This window comes from Rissa tridactyla, chromosome 3 (assembly GCF_028500815.1).
Source record: "Rissa tridactyla isolate bRisTri1 chromosome 3, bRisTri1.patW.cur.20221130, whole genome shotgun sequence".
NCBI classification, from domain to species: Eukaryota; Metazoa; Chordata; class Aves; order Charadriiformes; family Laridae; genus Rissa; species Rissa tridactyla.
The window spans coordinates 36939938-36964919 of record NC_071468.1 but is presented as its reverse complement, the minus strand read 5'-3'; the positions used below and the strand labels follow the sequence as shown (position 1 = coordinate 36964919).

Below are 24982 nucleotides of genomic sequence, written 5' to 3'. Positions count from 1 at the left end.
TTTTGAAGATATCTCAGGAAAGGCTTGGACCAAGTGCATATTAGCTATGAAAAAAAGAGAGACCAGAAATATTTGGCATGGTTAAGCAATGAGATAAAGGGAACTATCAAAAGACATCCTTCAAAAACCGTCAAGATTAGGAAGCTAGAAAATAACACAAGTTCCAGCAAGTTAAACTTGAAACTATAGTAAGACAAGCCAGAAACATTTGGTATAACAGTGTTGAAAATATGAAAACTAACATAGCATAAGAAGAAAAAGATGTCAGAAGTGATTAGGGTGCAAGATCAGGCCATAGCAAAAAAGGAGGGAGAAAAAACAGGAAAAATTTTGAATAGTGAACTCTGCGGTAATTCAATGGCTGAGGGATATTCCCACACCAGAAAATTTCTTCCTGGGGAAAAGCTGGAGAAATTGTCTCAAATTAAGGCTCTAAAAATTCAACAAAACAAATCTCTAGGAACAAATGGTAATGATACAGGAGTCCTAACAACTGAAACCACGGGACTGAAATTGTCCAGCAGTTATCTGCCTGGATCCTGTAGGCATCTGCCTCCTTTGAGAAGTCGTTAAATCTATGAAGACTTATTAAAGCAGCTATGTGAATATGTATCTTCTTACAAACTAAATACATAAGCTTTGAGGTATCTCTGGACCCTTGAAGTATAGGTGTGAGAAAAGCATCCATTTCTATGATTGGCTAAGTCTTCTGTCCTTCCCAAACCAAAATGTTACCAGGATATTAAGCTCAATGGATGTTTTGTTTGAGGCAAAACCAAACTGTTTAATAGACTGTTCTCATTTTGTGTCATATTTTTGCACTCCGGATATGTCAAAAACCTGGGGGGGTTGGACTGGTCATTTTCTGTGTATCTTCTGGCAATCTATGTGTTCTTTTTACATTAATCTTACTAGTTCTTCGTTTGTAGAAGGATTTCTGGTGTCCCTTTTTGGCCTTAAACTGGAGCCGGGGACTTCTTGGGCACCACTGCCTTGTCGGGGCATCCAAGTGCACCCATGGATCCTGTTTGTAGTTTGGATTCAATTCCATGACAATGGTCTTCAAGACCACTTCTAGGAGCACTTGTCCCTACTGAGAATCACAGCGGTTTCAGGTTCCTGGGCTATCTGACTCTAAACACGTTTCCATTGAGGGGCACCCGTGGAGATGTGGGAGCCCAGCAATGGCAAGTCTGGGAGCGGGCAGTGGATGCTGGCAGACCACAGCACATTGCACCTGTCTGCCTCGGACCTCTCACTTCTACACAGCAGCTCCAGGGGTCCCCAGGACCCCGCTGATTTTCGGAAATGCCACTTGCCAGTGTCTCTGCAGAGGGGGGAAACACAGCTCTGAATTCTGACTCGCAGAAAATCTGCAGGATTTTCTTTTCATGTCATCTGGAGACTGCTTTCTTTTTTCAGCCAGAAGTTTTCACGATCCAGAAACCTGTCATTAAGCCAGATTTTATGGTTATCTTTTTGAATCTTGGGGTCTACTCATGAAAAGGGTGAAGGAGACAAAAATCTGTTTCTATTACTGAACACATCCAGACAGCAACACCTAGAGCTTTTGGTGTTAAAAATACCGAGCTCTTTTTGATGAGAATCATAAAAGAGATTCTAATCTTTTGCTCCATTAATTCATCCTGTCTAAACCTCCTACCACCTGTGAGGAATTAAGAGATTTTTTTTCTTCAGAATTATCACTGGATGTCAGAGAGAGATTTGTTGCTAAATCATGCAGGCTTCACCTGTATTATATCTCCAGAACTCGTTAATACTTGACTTACATAATTTTTGTTCATGCTTCATTTATTTATAATTCAATTTGCTGGCATAGCTGTCAGAAAAAAAAAAAAACAAAACAGCTTTTTCCACTTAAAAAGAAAAATGAACAACTCACAATCTAAAGAAAACCTCTAATGCTACTGAACTCAAGTTTTATACCAGGACACATTTTCAGATACATCAGAGGGTCTAAAGAAGTCAACCAACCAGTCAACAAGTCATTCATAAGTCTTTAAGCAGAGACCGCACTTTATTCCCACTGCCTTTCCCTTAAGTACCTGATCAGCAAATGTCCCTTTGTAAATCCCACTACTGCAGATCCTGCAATCTGCCTAACTTCATTTTTAAGAGCGTCCAGCTCCTTTGTAGTTGCAGAACTGTATGCTTCCCATTCAGCAAAATGTCTCATATCTTTCTAAGTACTTATATGTTTCATCTTCCCATAATCTTTATTATTAGCTATATCTATTTGCTTTCATGGCTCTCACTACAGTAAAAATTTAACTGCCTTGTTGTTTCTATTAAAAACCCCTCAATATTTTTATTTCCTACTTTGCTATGGAAGCAGTGACTTTTTACATCTGGTGTATTATGTCTTTACAATTGCCTGTTGTGCTGTTACAGTGCTCATCTTAGGAAGTTACTATGTAGAAGATTATGACAGGAGTAGATAACACTCAAAAATCTCAAACCTACTGAATGAATACCCTTTTTTTTTTCCTCATAAAGTATCACAATTTCCTATTCAGAGACAACAGTTTGAGCATTATGGATGTACACTGGAAATCTAAACTGGACAGAACGATAATACTCATTAAAACTTGTTACGGTCTAGCTGGTCTTGAAAAATTGTTTAAGTAGGAAATTATGTCACAGCTCATTAAATCAGAAAGATCAATCCATTCTTTAGTGCTCAGAAGAAGAAAAATGCAGCATTTGAACTAATAAATTAATAGCTCAAAAGCAGATAAATCTTCTAGAAATGGTAACCAACTTATTTTTGCTTTCCAGATCGCATGTATGGCACATGTGAGATAGACTGGGCAAAAGCCAACTTCTCTACAATCTACAAGTCCTACATTGTCTCCATTTTTATCTGCTGTTTTTTCCTACCTGTAACAGTCATGGTCTTCTCATACGTGTCAATTATCAATACTGTCAAGCTAAGCCATGCGTTAACAGGACTGGGTGATCCCACAGACAGACAGAGGAGAATGGAGCGGGATGTCACCAGGGTGAGTTTGGGTTTCACGTTTATCTCAATGAAATCTTGTCTTTCCAAAAATTGGTCCCAACTAGAAGAGAAGAGAGAACAAAACAAATCAGTCATGTTTCATTTCTCTATAATCTCTAGTGACAGAGTTTGAACTCAGGGAAGAATAGGGGGATTGTTTAAAACTCCTGCCCCCGTCAGCTGGCTAATATTGGTGCTACATCACATGTGAAAAATAATCTAAGTATAATTGGAGTGGGTTATACCGTACAAAAACAAAAGTTTGGTTTGGCTTATGTTCTTTTATTTCAGAAGTTACATTCCTTCTGAGCATACACAGAAGTTACAGTGGAGATCTCAATTTACTTACTGTTGACTTAAGTCTACCCAAAACCCTCTTAATTCACATAAACATACAGGGGACTGTAGCTATTTTCATTCCTTTAGATGAGGCATTGTTCAAGCACACCACCATGCCAAAATTAGATATATCGCTTCTAGGTTTGCCTGGCTCCATCAAAGCTAACCTTTTGCTTGCCTGTACTCTGCTGTGAGCCATACCCTCAGGACAACCTGATGTTTCCTTTCCAGCCAAGTGTCGAAGCTGCTTGCCTGATGTAGTGTTCCAGAAAAGATTTAAGACTGTTCTTCTCCTGTCTTTTAGGTTTCCATTGTCATTTGCACAGCCTTCATTATTGCGTGGTCACCATATGCTGTCATCTCTATATGGTCTGCCTATGGTCACCCTGTGCCCAATCTTACCAGCATCCTTGCCAGTTTGTTTGCTAAGTCTGCCAGCTTCTACAATCCCATTATCTACTTTGGAATGAGCTCCAAATTTCGGAGGGACATTTTCATCTTGTTCCATTGTGCCAAGGAAGTCAAGGACCCTGTCAAGCTCAAACGTTTCAAAAACCTCAAGCAAAAACAACAAGAGCCTTCTCAGAAAGAAGAGAAGTATGCAGGAGAAATGCACCCTGCACCAAGCCCTGATTCCGGGGTGGGAAGTCCTACCAATACCCCACCTCCAGCAAACAAGGAAGTGTGTTTTGGTATTCTTGATACACCATCTAATAACCCTGATATTGAATGTGATAGACTGTAAGTTTTGTGGCGACCTAACACATGCACCCGCTTTGTGTTCAGGAAGACCCTCTTCAGATCAGCGCTTGAGTGATTTCCTAATTCCCAATCCATCTGTTTCTTGCTATAGCACTGATGACTATACAACTCAAGCAAATCAGACGGTAAAGTGATATTTTCCTTCTATGTAGGTACAAAAAGCTACGAAGAACATTACATCGTGGGCAGCACACCCAGTGCCAGAAACATTCGATTTTCACATACGTGCAGGAAAAGCAAGACTGACTCGTGAAGAGCAAGCATTAGCTAAAAAAAATAACTAATATGTTCCTATCCAAATTTTATTAATTAGGAGATGGCATTTCCAAATATGTTTTTTGCTCTTCAGCAGTCCCAGCCATAGACGATCATTTTAGCTCCGTGGTGCTGTAGGAGAAGATGAGCTCGAGCCCTGCTGAGATGGCCGTGGACCTGCTGCGTCTCCAGCGGCTGGGAGCTGGTAGGCAAAGCCGTGTGCTCCCACCGTGGGGCTGCCGGGCGCCGTGCCTGCGTGGGTGTGTGTCTGATCGCCTGTGCCTGGCTCTGCCTGTGTCTGTGCAGGTGCTAGGAGTTATAGATCTTGCCACTTGGTGGTCACTGTCATCTGAACAGTGGCTTCGCACTTTTCCTCGTTGGTCTGCAGAATTATTTCCACCTTCCCTGACGTTCCCGGTGAGCTGGGTCTGGCTGTGGCATTCGGATTCAGGAAAGCTGGCCTTTAGTTTTACTGATCTGTCTCCAAACCGGTTGTTTTTCTACTGACTATTAAGGTGGAGCAAGAGATGTTGTACAGGCAATGAAACCAAAAATGACACTAAGGTTTTAGGAGTGCTGATGAAGTGTGGCATCAGAGCTATTTACAAAATATAATCCAACACTTCACTGCTGCTTCTAAATAAAGTTTTTGTACCTGCCTATGGGTAAAAAATGACTTTTAGTTAAACGTAACTAAGTAGTAATTAAGGATAGTGATTTAAATAGCTAAGCTTTAGGCTTAACTCAGCAGCAAGACCATTAGATGTTATAATATCCAGTTATTCCACCAAGTTTATTTTACAGATTGAAAGTGAGGATATGCCTTCATGATTCCCCATCTTGGAAATTAACTGCGTACTCAGAGACTTCTGTACAAATGTCTCAGTATTAGCTGTGGAAATTGTGGGTTCATTTAATGCCGTTTGCAAGTTAAACAAGGCAGGGGAGGGGAGTGGTGAGGGGGAGGAATTAAAACCCCCAACAACATTGGTTGCTAACCTCACTGCTATTTATGACTTTTTGGAATCTCACTGTCTGGGTGTGCTAAAATGTAGTTGTTCTGCAAAAGTATGCTTTTACAGATGTGTTTCTTGGGAAAGTTACAAAGAGCGCCTGCCTTCATTTCCCCCATTACTCTATTTGTTTTGAAAAAATCACCTGTGTTTTGAAGTTAAAAACAAATAAACATTATAAGCAACAGTGGGGAACTGTGTTTTCTTTCATGGCCACAGATCTGAACTACAAGAGTATTCATTTTTGTGGAAAATTTTGGGATATGCGTTCTATTTCATTACCATAAATAATTAAAAGCAAATAAGTAAACAGTTTGCTTCCAGATAAAAATGCATGCCGTAGCTGCAGAAATAGATGAAATCATTTAGGGCAAAGCCCTGTCACAGCTGGATGAAGCCAGGCTGGGCCAGTCAAACCTAGGGTGTAGTTTTGAAAACTTCTAGGTGTAGCACAAAATCTAGCTTGGTAACCCTGCTGGACTGAGCCTCTTCTCACTGCTGCGAGTGCTTGGGTTTTCCTCTAAAGAAAGAGGAGTGCCAGGCATCCCCATCGGATGCGGTTCTCGGAGGTACCTGCAGCCACAGGTGTGCCAGGCACCTGCCCGTAGAGCCTCCGTGGCCATAGACGCCAGGCTAGCTTTTAAATCTGTGTTTCTGCTGATTTAGGGATAACTAGGGAAAATTCTTGCCCCACTGAGTTGTAGCAATGCTGTTGATCTGCAGGATTCAGACTCTGACATGGAAAGATGTGAAAAGGAGGAGGAGGAGCAACAAGGCCATTTCCAAGAGTGCCCCCAAACTCCAGCTGAAATCTCTGCTAGTGTATAGGCCATTGAGCATGTACAGTGAGGTTAGAGTGGGAGAGGAGGACGGAGTAGTAAAAATGAACCAGAATAGGAGCAGAGCAGAGGAAAAATATAAGAGGGGGAGAACGAGATAAGCAGGGGAGCAAGGGGCCAGGAGCCAAAGGGTGCATACTTGCTGAAAGACAACTGGAAAGAGCCAACACAGAAAAAGCCTTGACTGGACCGCAGCAGACTTCCCTCCTGCAAGATCTACATCTACAGTCCTTTGTGGATATATGGTAACACCATGGGACTGCGTATCTTGTAGAGTAGAATATCTGGTTTTGCAAGTTACTCAGGGGAAAAGAGGATGGATGCCTTTGCAGGCACCAACCTGCGCTCCAGGTTCAGTAACAGCAGGAGCACATTTGTCACTGGAGTTACTCAGGTTAAAAGCTTCCAGCCCTAAAGCACCAGTGCCCTGCAGCTGTACCCAAGACACCAGAGAGTGGCTGAAGGCAGAAAAAAGGCCCAGAATCCACTACAGCTCAAGTGCAGGTAAGGGAATGTGCTTCAGCATTTCAAGTGTGCCAATCAACACAAATCAATTTGTAAAACACTTTGCCTGCATCCTGCATTTCCTCCCCCTGTCTCTGGTCCCACATAGCTGGGGAAAAGGCTGACCCCTGCTGCTGCCTCCACAGATGCACTCCTCTGCCTGCTGAGCCCATGCTTGCCGCTCAACGAGGAGCAAAGAGCTCAGGAGCTTGAGACAGCAAGGACAGACATGGTCTAGATACACTGAAAGGGGATGATGGGGTTTTATGCTTTTTTCTTAGCAAGAATGAAATACAGTGCAAACAGCACAGAGAGTCCTGGAGTCAAATTACTCCTCCCCATAATCTTGCTGCTTCCCCACAAACTCGGATTTTCTTTTACAGTGGACGAGTTTTAGCAGCAGAGGTGTGAGAAGACTGTTGTCCTGACTGGTATTCTGGTGACAAGGATGCTTATCTAGGAAACCATAGCTTTGAACACTATCTGTTTGAGACAGTCTTACAAAGGAGGTCCCACTCACCTTGACAAAGCAAAGGACTACCTGCTCCTAATGCTTTCTCTTCAGAAACACTATATTTTTACATTTTTCTAATGCCAAAAGCCAATGGGTGTGGCAAAGGCAGGGCCAGATACGATATCTCCAAGAGAGAGGAGATGCCATCTTAATGCTACCACTCCACCTTGTGTGAAGGTACACAGCAGGCAGGTAGCATGGGCTTGCTAATAAGACCTGGTTCTTCCACTACCTCTACCACCAGGGGCATTTTTCAATGTGTTTTGTATTGAAAGGTTTAGTGCCAGGCTGCACAAATGAGATCTCGTAACTATTGCTAGTATCCAAATTGTCTTTTGTCATGAGGTAGGAGAACAATATTCAGGTCTTCCTCCTTTTGGCATAGAAATTCTGGCATGTGGGCTCCTTCTGTCTCTCTTGCTCAGCCCTGGATATTACTGTGAGATTTTGTAATTTTTGGGGTTGGGTTCACGTATGACACACTGAAGCAGCAGCATCTGGCAGAAGGCAGTAGGCCAAGCAAGCCTACCATTTCCAAAGGATGCTCTCAACATTTGCTGTCTTGTTCCAGCAGCATCTGAGGCAGAGGTTAGCCATCTTTTACCCTTAGATGGAAGAAACCCAGCCAAAAAACCCTTGCTAGCTGTTGATTATCCATTTCTGTACTCACAGACCTGTTGACATCATTAAAGCACTCTGGCAAAAACGACGTGCCTGAGCATAGAAAAGTCACTCTGCAAAAAGCTTGAAGCCCTTAAGCTACCCTTTAAAATATGCCTTTAGTAACTCTACATATTCACTTCCAAACATTTCCCAACTGTTTTGATTAGCTATTGATTAGTACGCTCAGCAGGTGGGTTCTTAATGGTTACACAATTCGTGTATTTACATGTGTATCAAAATCTCATCAACTCTTACTTGATTTTTTCTTATTATCAATACTATTCATAATTATCAACATATCAGTATTATACCATAACCACTGCAGTTAGTAATCATGAAGCGCTGTTATTCATACTCATTTGTACAACTTGGCCTTGCAGGTGGATTTTCAACATCCCTGTCACAACCCTTTCGCTTGGGCTACACAGTTCAAGCAATGAAGTTAACCCACAATTACTTCTGTTCAATTTCCACATTAAAAAAATAGCCTCTTCTGGTTTGGGGGTGGGGGGGAGAAGTTATTGTTATCATTTGTTTATTTATGCCAAGAAGACCTTTGGGGCCCACGTTTCCCCTGCTGGCATTTTTTGCCAAACTGAAAATCCTTTAGGGTGTCAGCACATTGAAATACATAGCAACATTTCTTAATAGCTTTCACATTTCTAATGGTAACGTGAATAACTTGAGCGTGTAGTTGCAGGGAGTGGGATAGCATACTGCCGTCCAGTCCCTGTTCTCAGTGCTATTATGCTTTTTTATCTAATGAGTCATGTAAGAGTATTTCTTGTAGCAGAGACCAGAAAATAGGAAATCCCCCTCCACCCCCATTAAGACAGTGACTTTATTAATGTGGGAACTACTCAGGCTTGCACCCCCTTGCAGGCTCACTCTCCACCCCTATAAATCCTTCGAGAGAAAGAGTGTGCCCACCCAAACACGGCCTATGGTTTGGCATTTTTCTCAGGAGAATGAGATGGAGACAAAATCCCTTCCTGAGGGTAGGACTCGACAAGTACGTTGCTCTCCTGCTACCCTGGGGAATGCTCTCATCCCTGGGAAATAATGAAAAAAAGTGAGTAACACTACCACGTCTGTATTTTCAACCATCCTGGAGATAGGCCATCCTGGCAAACCAGGCTCTGGTTGCACACAAGGCAACGTTGTGTGTTCCCCCCAGCCTACCTCTCAAATCGCTACTGGCTTGGGCTCTGAACCTTCTCAGTACATCAACATATGCAAAGGATTTTTGCGAGCACTTTGGGAACTCTGCAGATCAAAGTGGAGGTGCCTGCTGGGTCAAATGGGTCTGTGTCTAGTATGTGGTCCGAAGTGCCTAATTCTGGTCTGCAGCAAAGACTCCACAGTAGCTGGCCCTTAATCCCACCCTGCACTGATGATCTAGGAATACGGAAAGCTACAACACTGTGCAGCTAAAAACAAAATACCTCCAAGGTCCTCATGGTCAGCATATATTCCTGCTTTCTGGGAGATGGCAATTAGGTGATTCCAGATGAAACAGGCTAAAAGCTGAAAACAAGATCTTCTCCGCAGAAGAGAGTAAAGGTACTGCTGGATACACAGAGACACAGAGCCTGCAAGAAGCTTTGTGCCTGGAAAACTCTTATAGAACTTCATATACCCACATTCAGATTAAAAGAGGTAGCTAAGCGAGTTGCATTGACTGCAGGAGAGAACAGGAGCCTGTCCTCTGGGCCTGTGGTTTTATCTACAGCTTTGAGTACACAAATATGTATTTAATACCTATTTCTGAAAGTTTGGTTTTGAGGTTGGGTTTGGGGTTTTTTTTGTAATCTGTCTATATAACAATAACTCATCATAAAAGGGAAGCAAGAACATGTCCTTCCTGATGTGCATAAGAATAAATGTAAAATTCAAGGCATGTCAAAGTAGTAATACAATAAGAACACAGAACAGTAAGAAAATTACAAAATGAAAAGTAATAATCCCATTGCTAATACAAAAATCAGGGCCACACTGAATGATAAAAACAAACAAAAAAAAAGTGTCTACCAACTGTCTGTGCCAATAATCATCATCTTTTATGCTCATTGAATGAGAGAAAAGCCCTTTGGGGATAACAACCACACAGCATATAATTATGTAATAGGATGTAACCTCGTAAAACAGGAGTGGAACGACTTACAGAAATCACTGCAATAAGTGCCCTCCCTCGTTGATATATGACAGCCTCCAGTAGCCTTTGACATTGCAGGCCGGCCAGCCTGGCTGCTGGAGAGACCACCAATTGAGCAAAGCAGGGATGGGCTTGGAGGACACACACGTGGCTGGAGGCACATCAGACAGGTCCGGCACAAGGTCAGTGCAAGCTGCCCGAGCAGGAGGTCCCTATGTGTGTCACAGCTGTCGCAGTATTTGCAAAAGGAAGTACGAAGCCAAGAACAACGTTTGGCAGCCCAAACGAGAGCTCGAGCGTGTCTTGGTGATCTGACCTGGCAAAGCCTTACCAGGTGCCAAAGATAAATTTCAAATGGATTCATATCATATAATGTTCAAACAGAGAAGTGGGAGAAACTCAGTGAACTCAGGTCATGCTTCGCACCGCTGGTAAGCTGCTGTGCGAAATGAACAAAACTGACTTCTCTGAGAACAAGCTAGTCAGTCCCTAGGATAACATGTGGCCTATACATGGATTTAAAGGGAATGGAAAATGGGCTTTAGCTCATCCTTGTCTGATACGGTGTTTACCTGACAATCCAGCCCTCTGCTTCCTTTGCTGAAAGGCAGTCAGGTACAGCAGCATTATCATGTGTCCTATAAGAAAAAAAAAAAAATCAACCCAGGCAAATGACAAGTTCAAGAATAGTTGAGTCCTGGCTCCAGAGATGAGACCCGTATCTCCCCACAATTTGGGGGTGCTATTACCAGGGCATTCCCCATCCTAGGAGTCATAGCAAGGGAAAACATTCACTTCTGGAAAGCTGATAGGCCTTTTTCTTTGCAAGATGCTATGCATTCTTGAAAATACACATTCTTGGAAAGATAATATACCCTAATGTGATGGCATAGACAGGGAGGGAAGGCAGAGCATCATGAAAGTCACTGATCACTGTCTGACTGTCAAAGCACAAGAACACCTTGGCAAGTCGAAGAAGACTCAGATCAGCCATGCAACATATAAAAGGAAAAAGAAAATGGGCTACCAGGACAGTAAAATTACTACGCTTACCTCATATTTCACTTTCTCCTGGGATGACCCAATCCAACCAAGGCATGCAAACATCTGCAAGGACCAGACATGTAGCACGGTATATTTGCCCTGCAAATTGTTTTCATGGGTTTGCTGGGAATGCAGGTTAGAACCCGTGTCTGGGGAGCTGTTGCCTATTTGGTGAACTTCAGTACTGCTTGAACCGGCTGACTTTTCTTTGGGACTGCTAGACCTTGGCTAAATTCACAAGAAGGTCTGAAACATTTCAGCTTCTGAAAGAAGTCGGAGCTTTTACAAGAGGTGGAGAATGTGGGCTCAGAAAGTGTGGGGAAAGGTGACTGTCTCTTGGAGGGCTGTAAGGAAAACCAGGCTAACTAGTCAGGTATGCCTGCAGATAAAGGAGCTGAAAAACCTCGCCATCACAACATACAACTGAGAAGAGCAAGTCTCTTATCAACTTATGGTCTGCAGCAGTATTTAGCAGACTTGGGTCTTCCTCAAGTTAGCGTAGACCTCCTGTTTGCTTATGCCCCACTCACTGGCTCTGCGTAATGGTTGTTGGTGCCCACCCACATCTCTATTGATTTGCTGTGACCCTGAGCAGAAACGACATCCCAGTTTCAAATTTCCAGTCTAACAGAAATCCCATGGTTCAGGCTTCGTGTTTGCAGCTTGTTTTATTGCCATGTCCCATATTATAGCCAACATGCACTATTAGTAGGTGATCTGGGAACAGATAGGGAAAAGCACAGCCAACAACCAGAAAGTTAGGGCAGGTGAATACAACACCAAAACACTTTCTAATAAGAGTTCTTACTGCAAAGCAGGCATGTTTTTTCCCAATTGCTTTTCCTCACACCATCTACTATGAAAATGGAGCATCACCATGGAACAGTGAAACACGGGGAGTTCCCACAACGTTAGCTGTTACCTGTTCTGCTCATAGAGAGCCCTTTAAGCATTTACCACGCTAGCAGCAAAGAATAGGCCTAGCAAATGCATCAGAAAACCACTATCGAGAGTAATGCCCCTGAAGTCCTCCTGCAAAGACAACATGGATTTGCAAGCATCCCCCCTTTAAAACCATATGCAACAGAAATTAAGTTAGTGTTAACAATCTCTACCTGGACTGATACTTCTGGCTTCATAAAATTAATTTCTCCAAATAAGACCCACGCACAGAATCTGCTCAATAACCTACAGACTTTTCCTTAATGCCTCCACCTGCAAAATCTGGAATTGCACTTCACCTAGCAAGTTCTGTGGGCACAGTCAGGTTCCAGGGATGCTCAACATGTGGTCTCTCAGCTGTAGATCCCAAAGGTCTCTAATGAAGATGGCATGCCTCAGCTGCCTCTAATCCTGAAGAATAATCAAAGCAATCAAGCTTTCTGAATAGCAGAATGCACCCAAAGCACTTCTGCCATAAAAAAGTCAGGTTTGTCTTATTTTTTAATATGGTGTCTTGCACAGTAAGCAAAGTGAAAACTAGCTGTAGTCTGGGTGGTCACAGTCATCAAGAGTGTTGAAATCGGTTTCTGTACTTAATCACTAAAGCAAGTCTACCTCCTCTCTCATGGATTTACAGCATTTCACTGACCTAGAAGTCAGAGCAGAGCAGAAGTGTCCTGCCATCCTAACCTGCAGCTGATCATAGGAAGCCCCCATTTTGAACTGACCATTTTCATTCCTTAGGATAAGGATAAGGACAACGTAGCAAAGCAAGCTTTTCCAGACTCTCTATAGGAAAACCCAGTTCACCCACATATTGGTCTGTAAATCTCTGTAGTAGCCCGTGTTACAAACAGAGGATGAAAGACCAGACCGTCAGGCAGCGAGGGGGCACGCTTCCAGCCTCTGGCTGCCATTCAAGCCCTTCCTTGACACCTGGATAAACCCAGCAAGGATTAAGTACGCTCAGCAGGGCCGGGAAACTGGCCTGGTCTGTGTGGCTGGTCTCCCCCTTCAGCACTGCTTTGACTTAGTCACAATTATTTCAGGCTTTGTTAACCAGGCGTGCGTCGATTTGACTTGCTCAACAGCAAGCGTAAAAAACAAATAATCCAATTAATGAAAGAAGCAGAGTGTAAAAGTGTTTGGAAAGGGTTGGGAAAGCCAGGAGGAGCAGCCGGCACGTCCCTGGTGGAACGTCTCCCTCCGAACAAGGGCGCACAGAGGCCCCTTGTTAGCTCGGCGGGGACGGCAGCATGGCTGCTCTTTGAACCCCGCAGTCCTCAGGACCGTGACGTTTCACTGGGACTCGGAAAACCAAGGTGGGGGGGGACAAAGCCCCGTACGCCACACAGACATTCAGGCTTGCAGATAAATAAACTCCAGAGACAAATACTAACATTTGCAACTGCTGCCCACTTCCGATCCTACGACGATGTCTCAGCAAGGACTTTTATAAAACTTCTCTCTAGCCCATCAACCCAGCCTTCATTAGGCAACAACAAAGAAATGTCAGAAGTGATTTAAGAGTATATCTTTAGCCCTGAAATGAGTGTTTGTGCTTAGGCTGAGTGGGGAGAGAGGAGTGGGAAGAGGAAGATTGAGGAGCGTTCACAATTATTCACATTGCAGCCACGGAATATATGTGTAGGGCTATTCATTCGAAATGTTGTCATTGATAACGGCATTCAGCTGCAGAAATCCCTACATATCATTTAGAGAGAGAGACAACTCTTCTGCCAGCCTGGAGTGACGACAATTCAGGGCTTTGGCTCAAATTCCTTGTACCACCGCTCCAGTCCTGACCCTCGCTGTGTGAAACCTTGTGATTAAGAAGCTGTGTGACTGCAACAAACCCCGCCATCGATGGCCTCCTTCAGAAAGGGTCATCACAAACATTACCCCTTGCAAATCCAGGGCAAAATGCCCCCAGCCCTGGGTAATGGCTCAAGTTTGGTGTTTATGGCCACGGCAGTTTCAAGACATGACCAAGTCTTTCAGATCAGCTGTTGGGGCACTGAGGAAAGCCCCAACAGCTGCTTTTGTTCCCGCCAGATCCAAGTAGGCAGGTCCACACCTACACCCTCCCTACAGCTTCTCCCCACAGTGCTAACGGAAACAGAAACAGAAGGCATCAGAGGGGAAACACCCTGCCTCCCTTCCCCATCATGCCCTTGCTTATGTGTTTAAATCTGTCTCTTGGAGCAGGGGCAGAAAAGGTTATCCCTTTTTATCCTAGAGATGCGGGACAGAAATTCTATTCCCTTGCAAGCAACAGCAAACTGATAAATTTTAACTCGCAAAGATCTTGTCCACAGTGTCCCAAGATGAGACCAAGTCACAGAACGGTGAAATGTTTAGAGACAGGAGGACACCAAGGCCAAGTGCTTCGGTGCTGTGGGATAAGGTTAGTCCCTCCTATCAAAATTCTTGTCCGTAAAACTGTTCGTAGACTTTTTGATGTTTTGCAGATTACAAATAATAGCCACACTGACAGCAGTAGATTACATACTCTCCAACCACTGTTTATGGCATAGAAAGTCATGAAACATGCACACGCCACCTCTGCCGTCCCACTGATGGACTCTCTGGGATCGCTCTTGGTTCAACCTGTTGATTTCCACTCTAGTTGATGGCAGAAGTGACGATGTTGCAAATCTCTTCTGAAACACCAGCCCAAGCACTAGCGCCTAGTTCCTAGGAACCATCTTTTTCATAGCAACTGACTCCATGGAGATTTGCTTGCTCTGTCACTGTTTCCCACAGTGCTGCTAGGTTCTTGGTCACCCATTTTCTGAACACTGCTTGCTTGCATGTCATCGTGTGCATGCACCGCTCTTGTAGAAGGGCAGGCGTGATGATGGAAAAAGCTGGCGTGCAGAGGGCCTTACTCAGTTTTCTCTTGAAGCCCATTTATCTGTTGTCTTTCATTGCTTGGACCTCTTAGTGGGCATCAGCCTGATTTTATGCCCCTGACTCTGTGACCTCCAGAAAGTCCATCCTGGGAAATGTGAAACAAACTGAACGGGGAGTTTACTCAAAACTTCCCATAACTAGGCAGACTTGTTTGGCAAACTGCAATCCTCACAGTAACACCAATTCCTTCCGCCCGCCTATGTGAAAAGAAACAATCAGAACAGACTAACAGCAAACAATTACTACAAATTAAGCTAATTTATTACATGCAAATCAGTACTTGTTTCAATTTTCTTACTCATTCTTTTAAATTGACTTTTTATTAGATGATGAAAGGTACTCACATATTGAAAGAAAAGACGAAAAAAGGAAGCTGTAAGGCATTAATTTTGTGAAGACCAAAGAAATTCACTTTAGAGCAGCAGAAGCTTTAAAATTTAATTTCCCAAAAAATTGCTGTCTGCTTAGCTGGACAGGAACAGCTGAATGGTAACAATTATACTTAGCACTTGCAGGTTTCTTAACAGGCTTTCCCATGCAATGCCGCAAAGGAGACAAAGTGAGATTCTGATGGCATCCCGTTGGGCATTTGAGCTCCTTTAAGTATTAATGCAGAGTATATATTCATCCATCCCAGTCCACCGCAAAGCAGTCTCGATGGCAGAAAGCCCCTGAGGAGGACACAGTGAGAGGGGAGCTCAGCAAACACAACGGGGGCTGAATGCGGAACCACTGTGCAATGACCCAGGGCCCTCACCACCCACTAATTACAACTCGCTTGGGCTGTCAGCAGCAGCTCCACCACTCTGCCGCACCACAGCAAACAGCCAAAGTGATCAGTGAGCTGTAACACTGGGTAGCGTGCAATATTGAACTTCTCAGCTGACACAGCTTGCTTGCTTCCCTACTTTATTAGCTCACTCAGGAGGGGAACGCATCATTTTACGTGGCTCTGCAGGCCTGACACCTCCTGCTGTTACACTGGCGTGAATCAGGATCGTCTCCTCTGTTCTCCATGAGAGTACATTACACAAGTCCAATATGCCATATGTGTTTCTGACTGATCATAAATGTCTTCCACTTCATGGTAAGAGACTCGCAGAAACCACCACCGGCACTGAACAGCCTAAGATAAACTCGCCATGGAGAGTTTAAAGCAGCTTTGGGCAGCTCTGCCTCCCTGAACTGCCAGTGGAGATGCAGAAACTGAAGCTGGATCCGGACGCACCAAGGTATGGCTGTGGCTGTAGCTGTAACTCACCTAAATTACCACAACAGATGCCCTGCTCAGCCTTCCTCTCACCTTCTCCCTGGGACTCACAAACTCCTACCGGGACACAACAGAAACCATTAGGCTTTTGCAAACCGAAGTCCAAGCACTGACCTCAGCACATGGGACGGCGTTGCAGGGCTGTGGGTGCAGCAGCAGGAAACTTTTTTCCCATTTGCCTGGTCCTGAGCAACTCCTTCCCCAGCACACGCATCTTTGCAGCACATATCTCCAGAGCCCTGGGTGTCTCTGGGAGCCGTGAGGACCATGGGCATCCCTCGCAGGGCTGCAAAACCCAGAACCCATTTGCAACATCTTATTTTGGTGCTGGATTGGCAAAAGGTAAGGTCTTTCTACAGGTGCGCGTCCTCCTCTGTATCTTCAGAACCCCAAGCACCTGTTCAAACTCAGTTCTGTAAGCGCTGTGCTTCTCAGCCTTCTTTTCTGCAAAAGCTGCTTGCCTTTCCTTTTTTCTGAGGATTTATAAGAACATGCGTGTAATTTAATTCTCTCTCTCCCAAAACTATTTTTCCCTTTCTTTCATTGTTTGCACTTCTTTGAAAAGAGCTTTGAGAACCTAAGGTGGAAAATGTCAATTACTAAAGTAGCTTGGAAGCATTTACAGTATTTTCCATAGTATAAAACACTCTGAGGAGTTAGCAAGCATAAAATGTAGAGGCTTTCCTCTTACTATTCTTATGGAGATTTAATGCTGGCAATTATAAGAATGCAAATGGTATTTCCAGCTTAAATGTGCTTGTGACTAAGCAATTTATTAGAAGTAATTTACTTAATTTGGGGATCAAAATGCAGACCTCACCTTATAATATATGGTTGTGGCAATGGAGGCAAGGAACAGAGGATAGAGATTATTCAGAAAGGTTTATTTTTCTAATAAGATTTGGAGAGCTTTTTTTTTTTTTCCTTTTAAACGTAACAAAAGAGCAGCATTTCTTCCCAAGGTTTGATTTCAGAGAAGGATTTAAAATTACGTTGGATCTTTCTGTGGCCCTTGAAGGCATCATAGAAGAAAGATGGCTCTCCTTTGTATTCCTACATTACTGAGTTTATAGTTAATTGAATTGCTACAGCATGGAGAGATGTTTATGCGTACTGTCTGTTCTCTGCTTTTTTAAGTGGAAGTGAATTGTGAGAAATTGCTAGCTTACAAAAAGTATAGATCCAGGCTACTGAACTGCAGAGACTTGTGTCTACATCTTTTGTCACTGAGAGTACACCTCATTGCTCTGTATGGCTGGAAATGCGCCAAACAACTTGATGCTTGGGTGAAATGGTAGAAATGGGCAGCAAAAAGGGTTATAGCAGTTCTTCACAGCCTACACTCCCCAAACCTGACCCGTTGGCACACATATTACAATAAAAGCTTAGTCGCAAATACCCTGAGCAGGAGCAAGGGGGGCAAGGTCACCCTGGGCAGGCAGCAACGTTTCCCATGTTCGGCTGGTTCACGCACAGCAGAGTAACTTTTTGAATGTGTTTTAGTGATGGATAGTAGTCTGAAGCTTCAATACCTTCACAGGACAATGAACACCTTGGTGGTGACCAGTTAAAGGAACACCAGAAACACCATTTCTCACACCCCACTGGAAGTGAGGGGGCAGAGGGATGGGGCAGAGATGGGGAGAAGGGCAAATGCTGGTGTTTCTGCCAGTCCACTGGGGTCTGCGTGCCTGGGGAGACCCTTGCATCACTCTACACCCTCTTTGTACCCACATCACAGGGTCCCCAGGTGCTCTGCACTCCCAGCACCTTCCCTCTGCCCCGTCCCACCAGCAGGACCCCGACTTTCCCCTCCCATTTCCTCATTGCCTTCCCCCCTCCTGCCAGCTGCCATCACCAGGACCCCACAATCTCTCTCCTTTCCTTCCCAAGTTCAACCTTGCTGAAACATGGGACGGTCTGTCTCCACAACACGTACCATCCCCCAGGGAAGGTGTTGCCATCAGCTGGATCCACACACACAGAGGTTTATATGGGTGCAGCACCACACAGGAGTTGGGGGGACCCATGCTGACATCCCCCGCTCCTACACAGGCACATGGGCATGCAAAGCCATTCTTCCCTTCACCAAGTGGATCCCTCCAGGAACTTTGCCTCCCTGGAGGCAAATGGGTCTCTACAAGAACAGTGGGCAAGGAGACCCTAGCGAGGGGCCAAGTCACCACCACGCAACTGGGAAAGAGCGATGTAAGCCCTTACATGGTGAGCCTGTGCACAGGGGTGCATGCAGAGGGGCTTGTCATGAACTCTGGCAAATGCCTGTTTTGAAAGATACATACCAGTAAAGAAAATACATTAATCCACCCATTAAACACACTGGCAGTTCTGGCCCTGCTGCATGTTTGGACACTTCTGCTTGCCAGAGCAGCACTCTGATTTCTGCATGTTGCCTCCAGAAAAAACCTGCATTTTGAACAGTCTTCAATGCCGAGAGCCAAAGCTGGAGAAGACAAGGATAAGGGCACCACAGAGGGGATGCATTCAGTTGCTGGGAGGCAGCCACGAGCTCTCTACTGTGAAGTGGCTTTTACTGGCATCGCCTTCTTGCTCTGACACCTGATGCCCTACAGAGCGTAAACAGAAAACACATCGGGGAAAATAGTTCAGGAAGAACAGACAGAAGACTGTTACTGGGTTTACATTTTCCAGGCCTGATTTGCAGTGAATAGTTGAGCTTTGCTGCCAAGGTAAGGGGCACTGGGATGCAGAGTGAGACCTGGTATTCTTGGCAAACTGAATTAACAGTGGCAGCGATAGCACATGGCTCGCCCTGGCAGTACGCAGATAGGGAAAGCACGCTGAAAAAGCCATTTGTGTTTTCTGAGAGCTGCGGTCCTCATCTGTGAATTTCAGCCCTGAATCCAGCACTGCTGAAACTGTTGATTAACAAAGAGCTCTCTCCTAAACAGATGACTTTACTCCTCATACAAGGAGCTTTATGCTGATGAATCAGGTTTTATATGAGGTACTAGAGCAATGAAATATATCCCACTTACCCTGGGAAGACTCAATCCCCACCTACACTGGATTCAAGACGAACAAAATCCATATGCTGCACTTCCTACAGACCCAGTTCTGTTCAGTCACCATTCATTTTTGTTTGCAATAACTGCACATTCTGCCAAAAAGATACTCCTTAAAATGGATTTCCATTGTGGCGGTCGCTTGGTTTCTGATAGCGAACTGGTGAGAGACCAACATTACGGTCCACCTCCATATCATCTCAGCTTGTAAAGCTGGCTACACCCCATCAGATCCAAAGGTCTGTGGCCACGATTGGAGCAAACTCCTCCTGAGCAGCCACCCTTGGCATTTCTTGATCCCAAATGTGATGGGGGCTGTTCCAGCCCCGCCATTTACTGTTCACTTTATTTATGTTTCAGCACAGCATTTGTGGCAGCTTTTGTTCTAAATCTGGCATTGGTAATATGGGGCATAGGAGGTATGGGTAGATTCAGCTGCATGGCAAAAATACTGAAGATTTCTTGATGCCCATGATAGCTCCCTGTTGTATTTCAAGTGCAAGTGCATCCTCCATCTGTTTTCTTTTTTCCTACAGAGATACATCTTGAAATAATTAAAGGAAAGCAATATCTGAGCATTGCTGCTTTCTGCTGCAACCCAAGATCTATAAGCAAACCCAGCTGACTTCTTTGTCCCAACTAGTATTGTCTGCATGCCCACGGCTAATGCACCACATATTAAATTGCTCTCAAAGTATACACACACTCCTTACAGGCAGTAGTAACTACTGACATTGCTCAAATGCCTTATTAGATTCTCTTTCCAAGCCCAAGTTCACTTTGCTTTGTGTCTTTTGATTATTATAGAGGCAGGTGAGGTCAAAAGTTTCCAAAAGTGACTGCCCAGAACTTAAAAAAAAAACCGCTACAACAATTCAAATCCATGACAGTTAAAACAGTGACTGCTCAATTGGAAAGGCTCGAGCTCTCCACATACCAGTCACAGAAAAAGGTGTCTTTCCTATTTCCCACTATGAACCCTCATTTTTTGAGCCTGCCCAGCTGGGACGGCGGGTTCCCAGGCAGACCCCATTCCCACGCCGTATGCTGCAGGAGACCCAGGACAAAGGGTTTATCGGCTCTCACTTGAACGTTGCCTCCTGGCAAACCTGAAAAGGCTGATTTTGTCACCTTTTGCCCCTCCCTTCCCTGTGGGGTGAACAAATGAACCTGTGACTTGGGGCTTACTGACAGAGCCCAGCTTCTCTGTAGTGTCAGGAAACATGGCCATTGCCATCTCCGCTGAGAAACACCCAGTGGGTCAAATTTACACAGTGTAAGTTTGGTACCCATCCATTTGAGCCAAGCATTGCCAACATTATGCATTCATTTGGCCCATGAGGTCTCCTCATTCATAAAAAGAAAAAACAGATGCCTGGCTACCCAATTGCTCTAATTATTTAAAGAAGTTTCTGATGCTGGCAACAGCTACAGCATACATAATTCAGCCTCCGTACCTTTCTCAGACACAAGACAAACACATCAGTGTATTTTATATAAGCCTTCCAGGACATCGGTTATTTTATTTACCTGAGGTCAATTTAGATGTAAGTGCTTTAAGCAGCTAAAGCCAAACAATGTTAACCCCCAAGTTGCCTTGCCATCCCAGTTATACTTTTAACTTTCTACTGTGTTCTCCCCGTGCCTTGTTTTCTTCACGTATACATGGTTTTCAAGCACAGATTACCTTAGGTGTAATAATGCATAAGTTAATATTTTATTTCACAGCGTTTGAGAAATGTAGATAAACTGCAGAATTTCAACTCCACTGCCACTTGTTAGGAATTCACACTAACATGTGCAACCGCACTGTCTTTGAACAGAGCCATCGCTGCCAAGATGTACATGACATCTTGGGGTGTTATAACTTGGAGAAGATTCCACTCTCTGATTCCTGTGGTAGTTTTTGGTGGAAAAGGCTTGAGGGTAATTGTCGGAGAGCAGAAAACTTGTTCTTTTCTGTTTAAGCACTTGGATGGGATTAGATGTGACATAGCTACGCACGGTCTTGCAGAAACCATTTAATTTGTCTGTGCTTTCTGGTCTTATATGCAGAGACAGGACTTTATAGTACTGGCTTACTGAGCCTGCAGTGGTCAGCCGAGAAGATACTTTCAACAGTTTCTGTGTAACAGTCACAGGCCAGTTAGCTCAGCCCTGGATCACTTTGATTCCTCGCACACTTCCTACTCGCAACCTGGAGAGCAAATGATCTCATGGTTTTAAAAGCGTGGCCCGCAGCCTCAAGCCAGAAGAGCAGCGCGCACCTTGGGTCCCACAAGTGGGACAAAGACCCAGTGAGTGGGAGACTGCATTTTCCACAAAAAATTTCCCAGTCAAAGTTCAGATTTCTCTAAAACTTTTGCAGGCATATCTTGTTCTGTAACATAGGTAAAGATGATTTTCTTTGCCTATTACCCACACTAGAGGAGCCAGGAGTCCCTCCTGAGTGTTGGGGAGATGGCATGATGGATTGTGCTGCAGTGCACACCTGCTCCACAGGATGTGTATTCCCATCACCACTTTGCACAGACCTCTTGGAAGCAATTTATGGCCTTTGAAGCCACCATCCTCTGCTCTCACTTAGACATTGACCTACTACGTGAACATGCTACATGATAAAACCTTTTTCTCTTCCTCTTTTTACAGAAGTTTGACGCGTTCATATAAATCACTACAGAAAGGCCAGCTATGATCAAAAGATTATGGGCCAAGTCAGTAATGAACTTGGACTGAATTTGGACACCTGAGTGCAAAACTACACCTTTCTCTGATGGTGCCCTAACAGTTGTCATTGCCTGCCCTCAGCTCAGGGGCCTTACCTGTTGGTGAGCATCAAACCCGGAACATGTGAATTTATTTGCCATTTTCAACTAGGTGAGGTTTCCCCTCTTTCATTTACCTGTGTATCACTGCACACAGAGGGAGGGAAACATGAGGGATCTTACATTTTGCGTTGGCCGAAACGTGTAAGTCCACTCGTTATATCATAAACAAAAGCTTTGTTAAAAGATGTTGAAGTCAGATTTGTAATGAGGATTAGATTAACTGAAGTGAGCTTCCCTTCAGTGAATTCAGATTTTCACCTATTACCCAACATTGTCTTTACCCAGCTGTTACTCAAAGCAATATTTTTTAAACAAAAACTGTGTACCTTGAAAATTCTGCATAAGAGATGATCCCAAAATGAAAATTTATTTAAGGGTCTGTGACTAAGATCTATCAGCAAGTGTCTGGTCTTCCAGGTCTGCTGCTAACTCTGAAAACACCAAACCTCCTTACTGAGTCTTATCTCCTCTGTCCGTGCTGACATTGCTTACACACATCTTGCCGTATCTCTCTCTTTCTGGTGTTTTATCTTCCAGAACGTAGGTAATCCCTGAGTAGATCACAATTCAAAGCAAACACTTTATTTTCCTTAAAAATGAAGAACCTTCTTGAACTCTCTTTGAAATCAAAGCATTCCAAGTCGCTGGTCTTGTTCATTAGCTGCTTCATTAAGACTTTCAGGGGACAGGTTAGAGGTCGGCGTTCCTTTGCTTTCAGGCTTCATATTACGGTGGAAACAAAGCTACTCCGCACGGCAGTGCTACCCACTTGGAAATGAATAGAGCAGCGATTTTGGTAAAATATTTTACTGAAGAGAGTTACTGAGCTGCTGCTGCTGGGGTGGAGTGAGGCTGTGATATGCATCAGCCTTATTGACTAGGTGTGTATGTGTATATACGTGCATATGTATGTCACGCAGTAGCAAAGACTCTGCCCCTTGAAATTTGTCACCTACTCTAAGTGCGCATTCATACGTTTAATAATATTTCCAATGGCTCCTGCTAAATCCTGCTTTCACTAAGAAGCAAATCAAAATACAGTATAGTAAAAAAAAACTACTCACCACGAACAGAAAATTCAAGAGATGAGCACGTACAGATATGGTGCATTTGTCCATCCCTTAGACAACCGTGTTCAATGCTTAATGTCTTCAAACTAGTGGCTTCTTGACTGCACGGTCAGCCCTTTTGCGAACGGATCTTTCCCTGTAGCACGTCCCAGCACCGAAGTGGAGCCACACAACGTGGTTCACCTCTTGCTCCCGCACTTTGTGTTGCCAGCTCTTGGGTGGCTGGAAATCGCTTCTGTCAGGGAAGAACACAGGCAGCAGCACTCGGAAATGTTGTGATAAAAAGAGACAGCCAGTGTCCTCCTCAGTGTTTTGTTTTGATACTCTTCAGTTCTCCATTGCACATGATAATGAGAGGATGAATACCCTGGATAATGACAAACCTCGCTAGTTTTTCTTTTTCTGCCCACTCAGTGTTTCTGCTCCACAGTTCCCGGGATGCTCATTTCCAGGATGCTGGCTTAGCTCATCGGCAGCGATGCAGAAACGTGCCAGCCCACTGGCAGCATCCTTGACCCTGAGCCCAGGGCAGAGCTGGCCGGGCTGGGAGAGCTCAGGTGGGTGCAGCGTGGACAGGGCTGCGCCACTGACGGGTTTCTGGAAGCAACAGAGCTTCCAGAACATGTTCACACACCACTGCATTTGAGCTAAGTCCTTCCAGGTCCAAGTTGGCTCTTTGCCCTTGATACAATTTACCCACAAATTAGATAATCTGTCCATGGAAAATGAGAAATGGATCTATCAGCTCTTCCTCTTGTAAAACTACCACCCTGCAGCTGCAACGACGAAGCATGACCTTGGTGTAGGCACTGTCCTTGTTGCTTTGACACCTTGACGACCACATTCAGCGTGTCTACGGCTACACCCTTCCATGAGCTGGCACGGGTACCAGATGATGAACCTTAGGAGGACTTTTTGCCTGTGTCAGTTATCCCGACTGTCCGCTGCTTTTGACATCTCAGCTCCATCACTCAGCGCTAGTCCAGCTACTTCTATACAGTCCTTTCATGTGCTCTGTGGGCACAGCCTGAGCCTTTGCCATCTGACCATGTCTTGGTTTGCCAGGAGCTTGCTCTTCAGTACTCTCACTTGCACTGGTTTGAGATCAAGAGGCTTCCTTGATAACCCACTGACCTGAGACTTTAAAGCCATACAGGCAACCCAACATGTACATAGATGCCCGCGGATTTCTGAAAATAATCCACTTTAGTGGAAAATAAGTGGCTAAATACCAGTGAAGGTCTGTGCCCAAAAATTTTAGATTACTTCTGACCATGCCTGCAGGTAAGGAGCTGTTTAGGGACTTCAGCCTTCCACTAACACTGAGAAATGACACATAGCTACTTAGCTGCAAAACCCCAATATTTAGATGTTTGGCCCTCAGAACGTATGTACCTCTGAACTTCCAGTCCTAAGGTCTCAGTCCTTTTTCCCGTGATTAGCTGAATAAATAAACCTCACAAAGCCTTGTGAAAAGGGTGATGATATTCTGAAAGTGTTAACTTGAATTAATAAGACTTTGTGTTTGGTTTTTCTTGTAGACCTTCTAGGTAGATCTGCTAATGGATTTGCTGTCTGGAGAGGTTTTCTGCTAGTCCACTGCATTGTGCCTCACACGGGATTACCAATGGCAAGCCTGGACTTCTGTATTAAGAGAATCAAGTGAATTATGGATCATTATATCTTAGTAACACAGTTGGGACTTCTTGATAAACTTTTGGTGTTGTACTGTTTATTGATATGCTGAGCTGTTATACAGTTTCAGTAAGTACTGGAGGAGAGAGTCACAAATAACAGGTAAT

General features: G+C 44.3%; 2 protein-coding genes across 3 annotated transcripts in view; both read left to right on the top strand.

Annotated features, from left to right (window-relative positions):
• Window positions 1-5569, top strand: part of LOC128907823 (opsin-5-like) — a 34358-nt gene extending 28789 nt beyond the window's left edge. For both annotated transcript variants that reach the window (XM_054197149.1, XM_054197148.1), the window contains 2 exons: window positions 2800-3023; window positions 3666-5569. In XM_054197149.1, the coding sequence (XP_054053124.1) occupies window positions 2800-3023; window positions 3666-4106 (665 nt within the window). In that variant the 3' untranslated portion in view covers window positions 4107-5569. The remainder of the gene's footprint in view (window positions 1-2799; window positions 3024-3665) is intronic.
• Window positions 5570-18440: 12871 nt separating this feature from the next.
• Window positions 18441-24982, top strand: part of VIT (vitrin) — a 60390-nt gene continuing 53848 nt past the window's right edge. Inside the window, exon 1 of the mRNA XM_054195823.1 lies at window positions 18441-18461. Coding sequence (XP_054051798.1) covers window positions 18459-18461 — 3 coding nt within the window. The 5' untranslated portion in view covers window positions 18441-18458. The remainder of the gene's footprint in view (window positions 18462-24982) is intronic.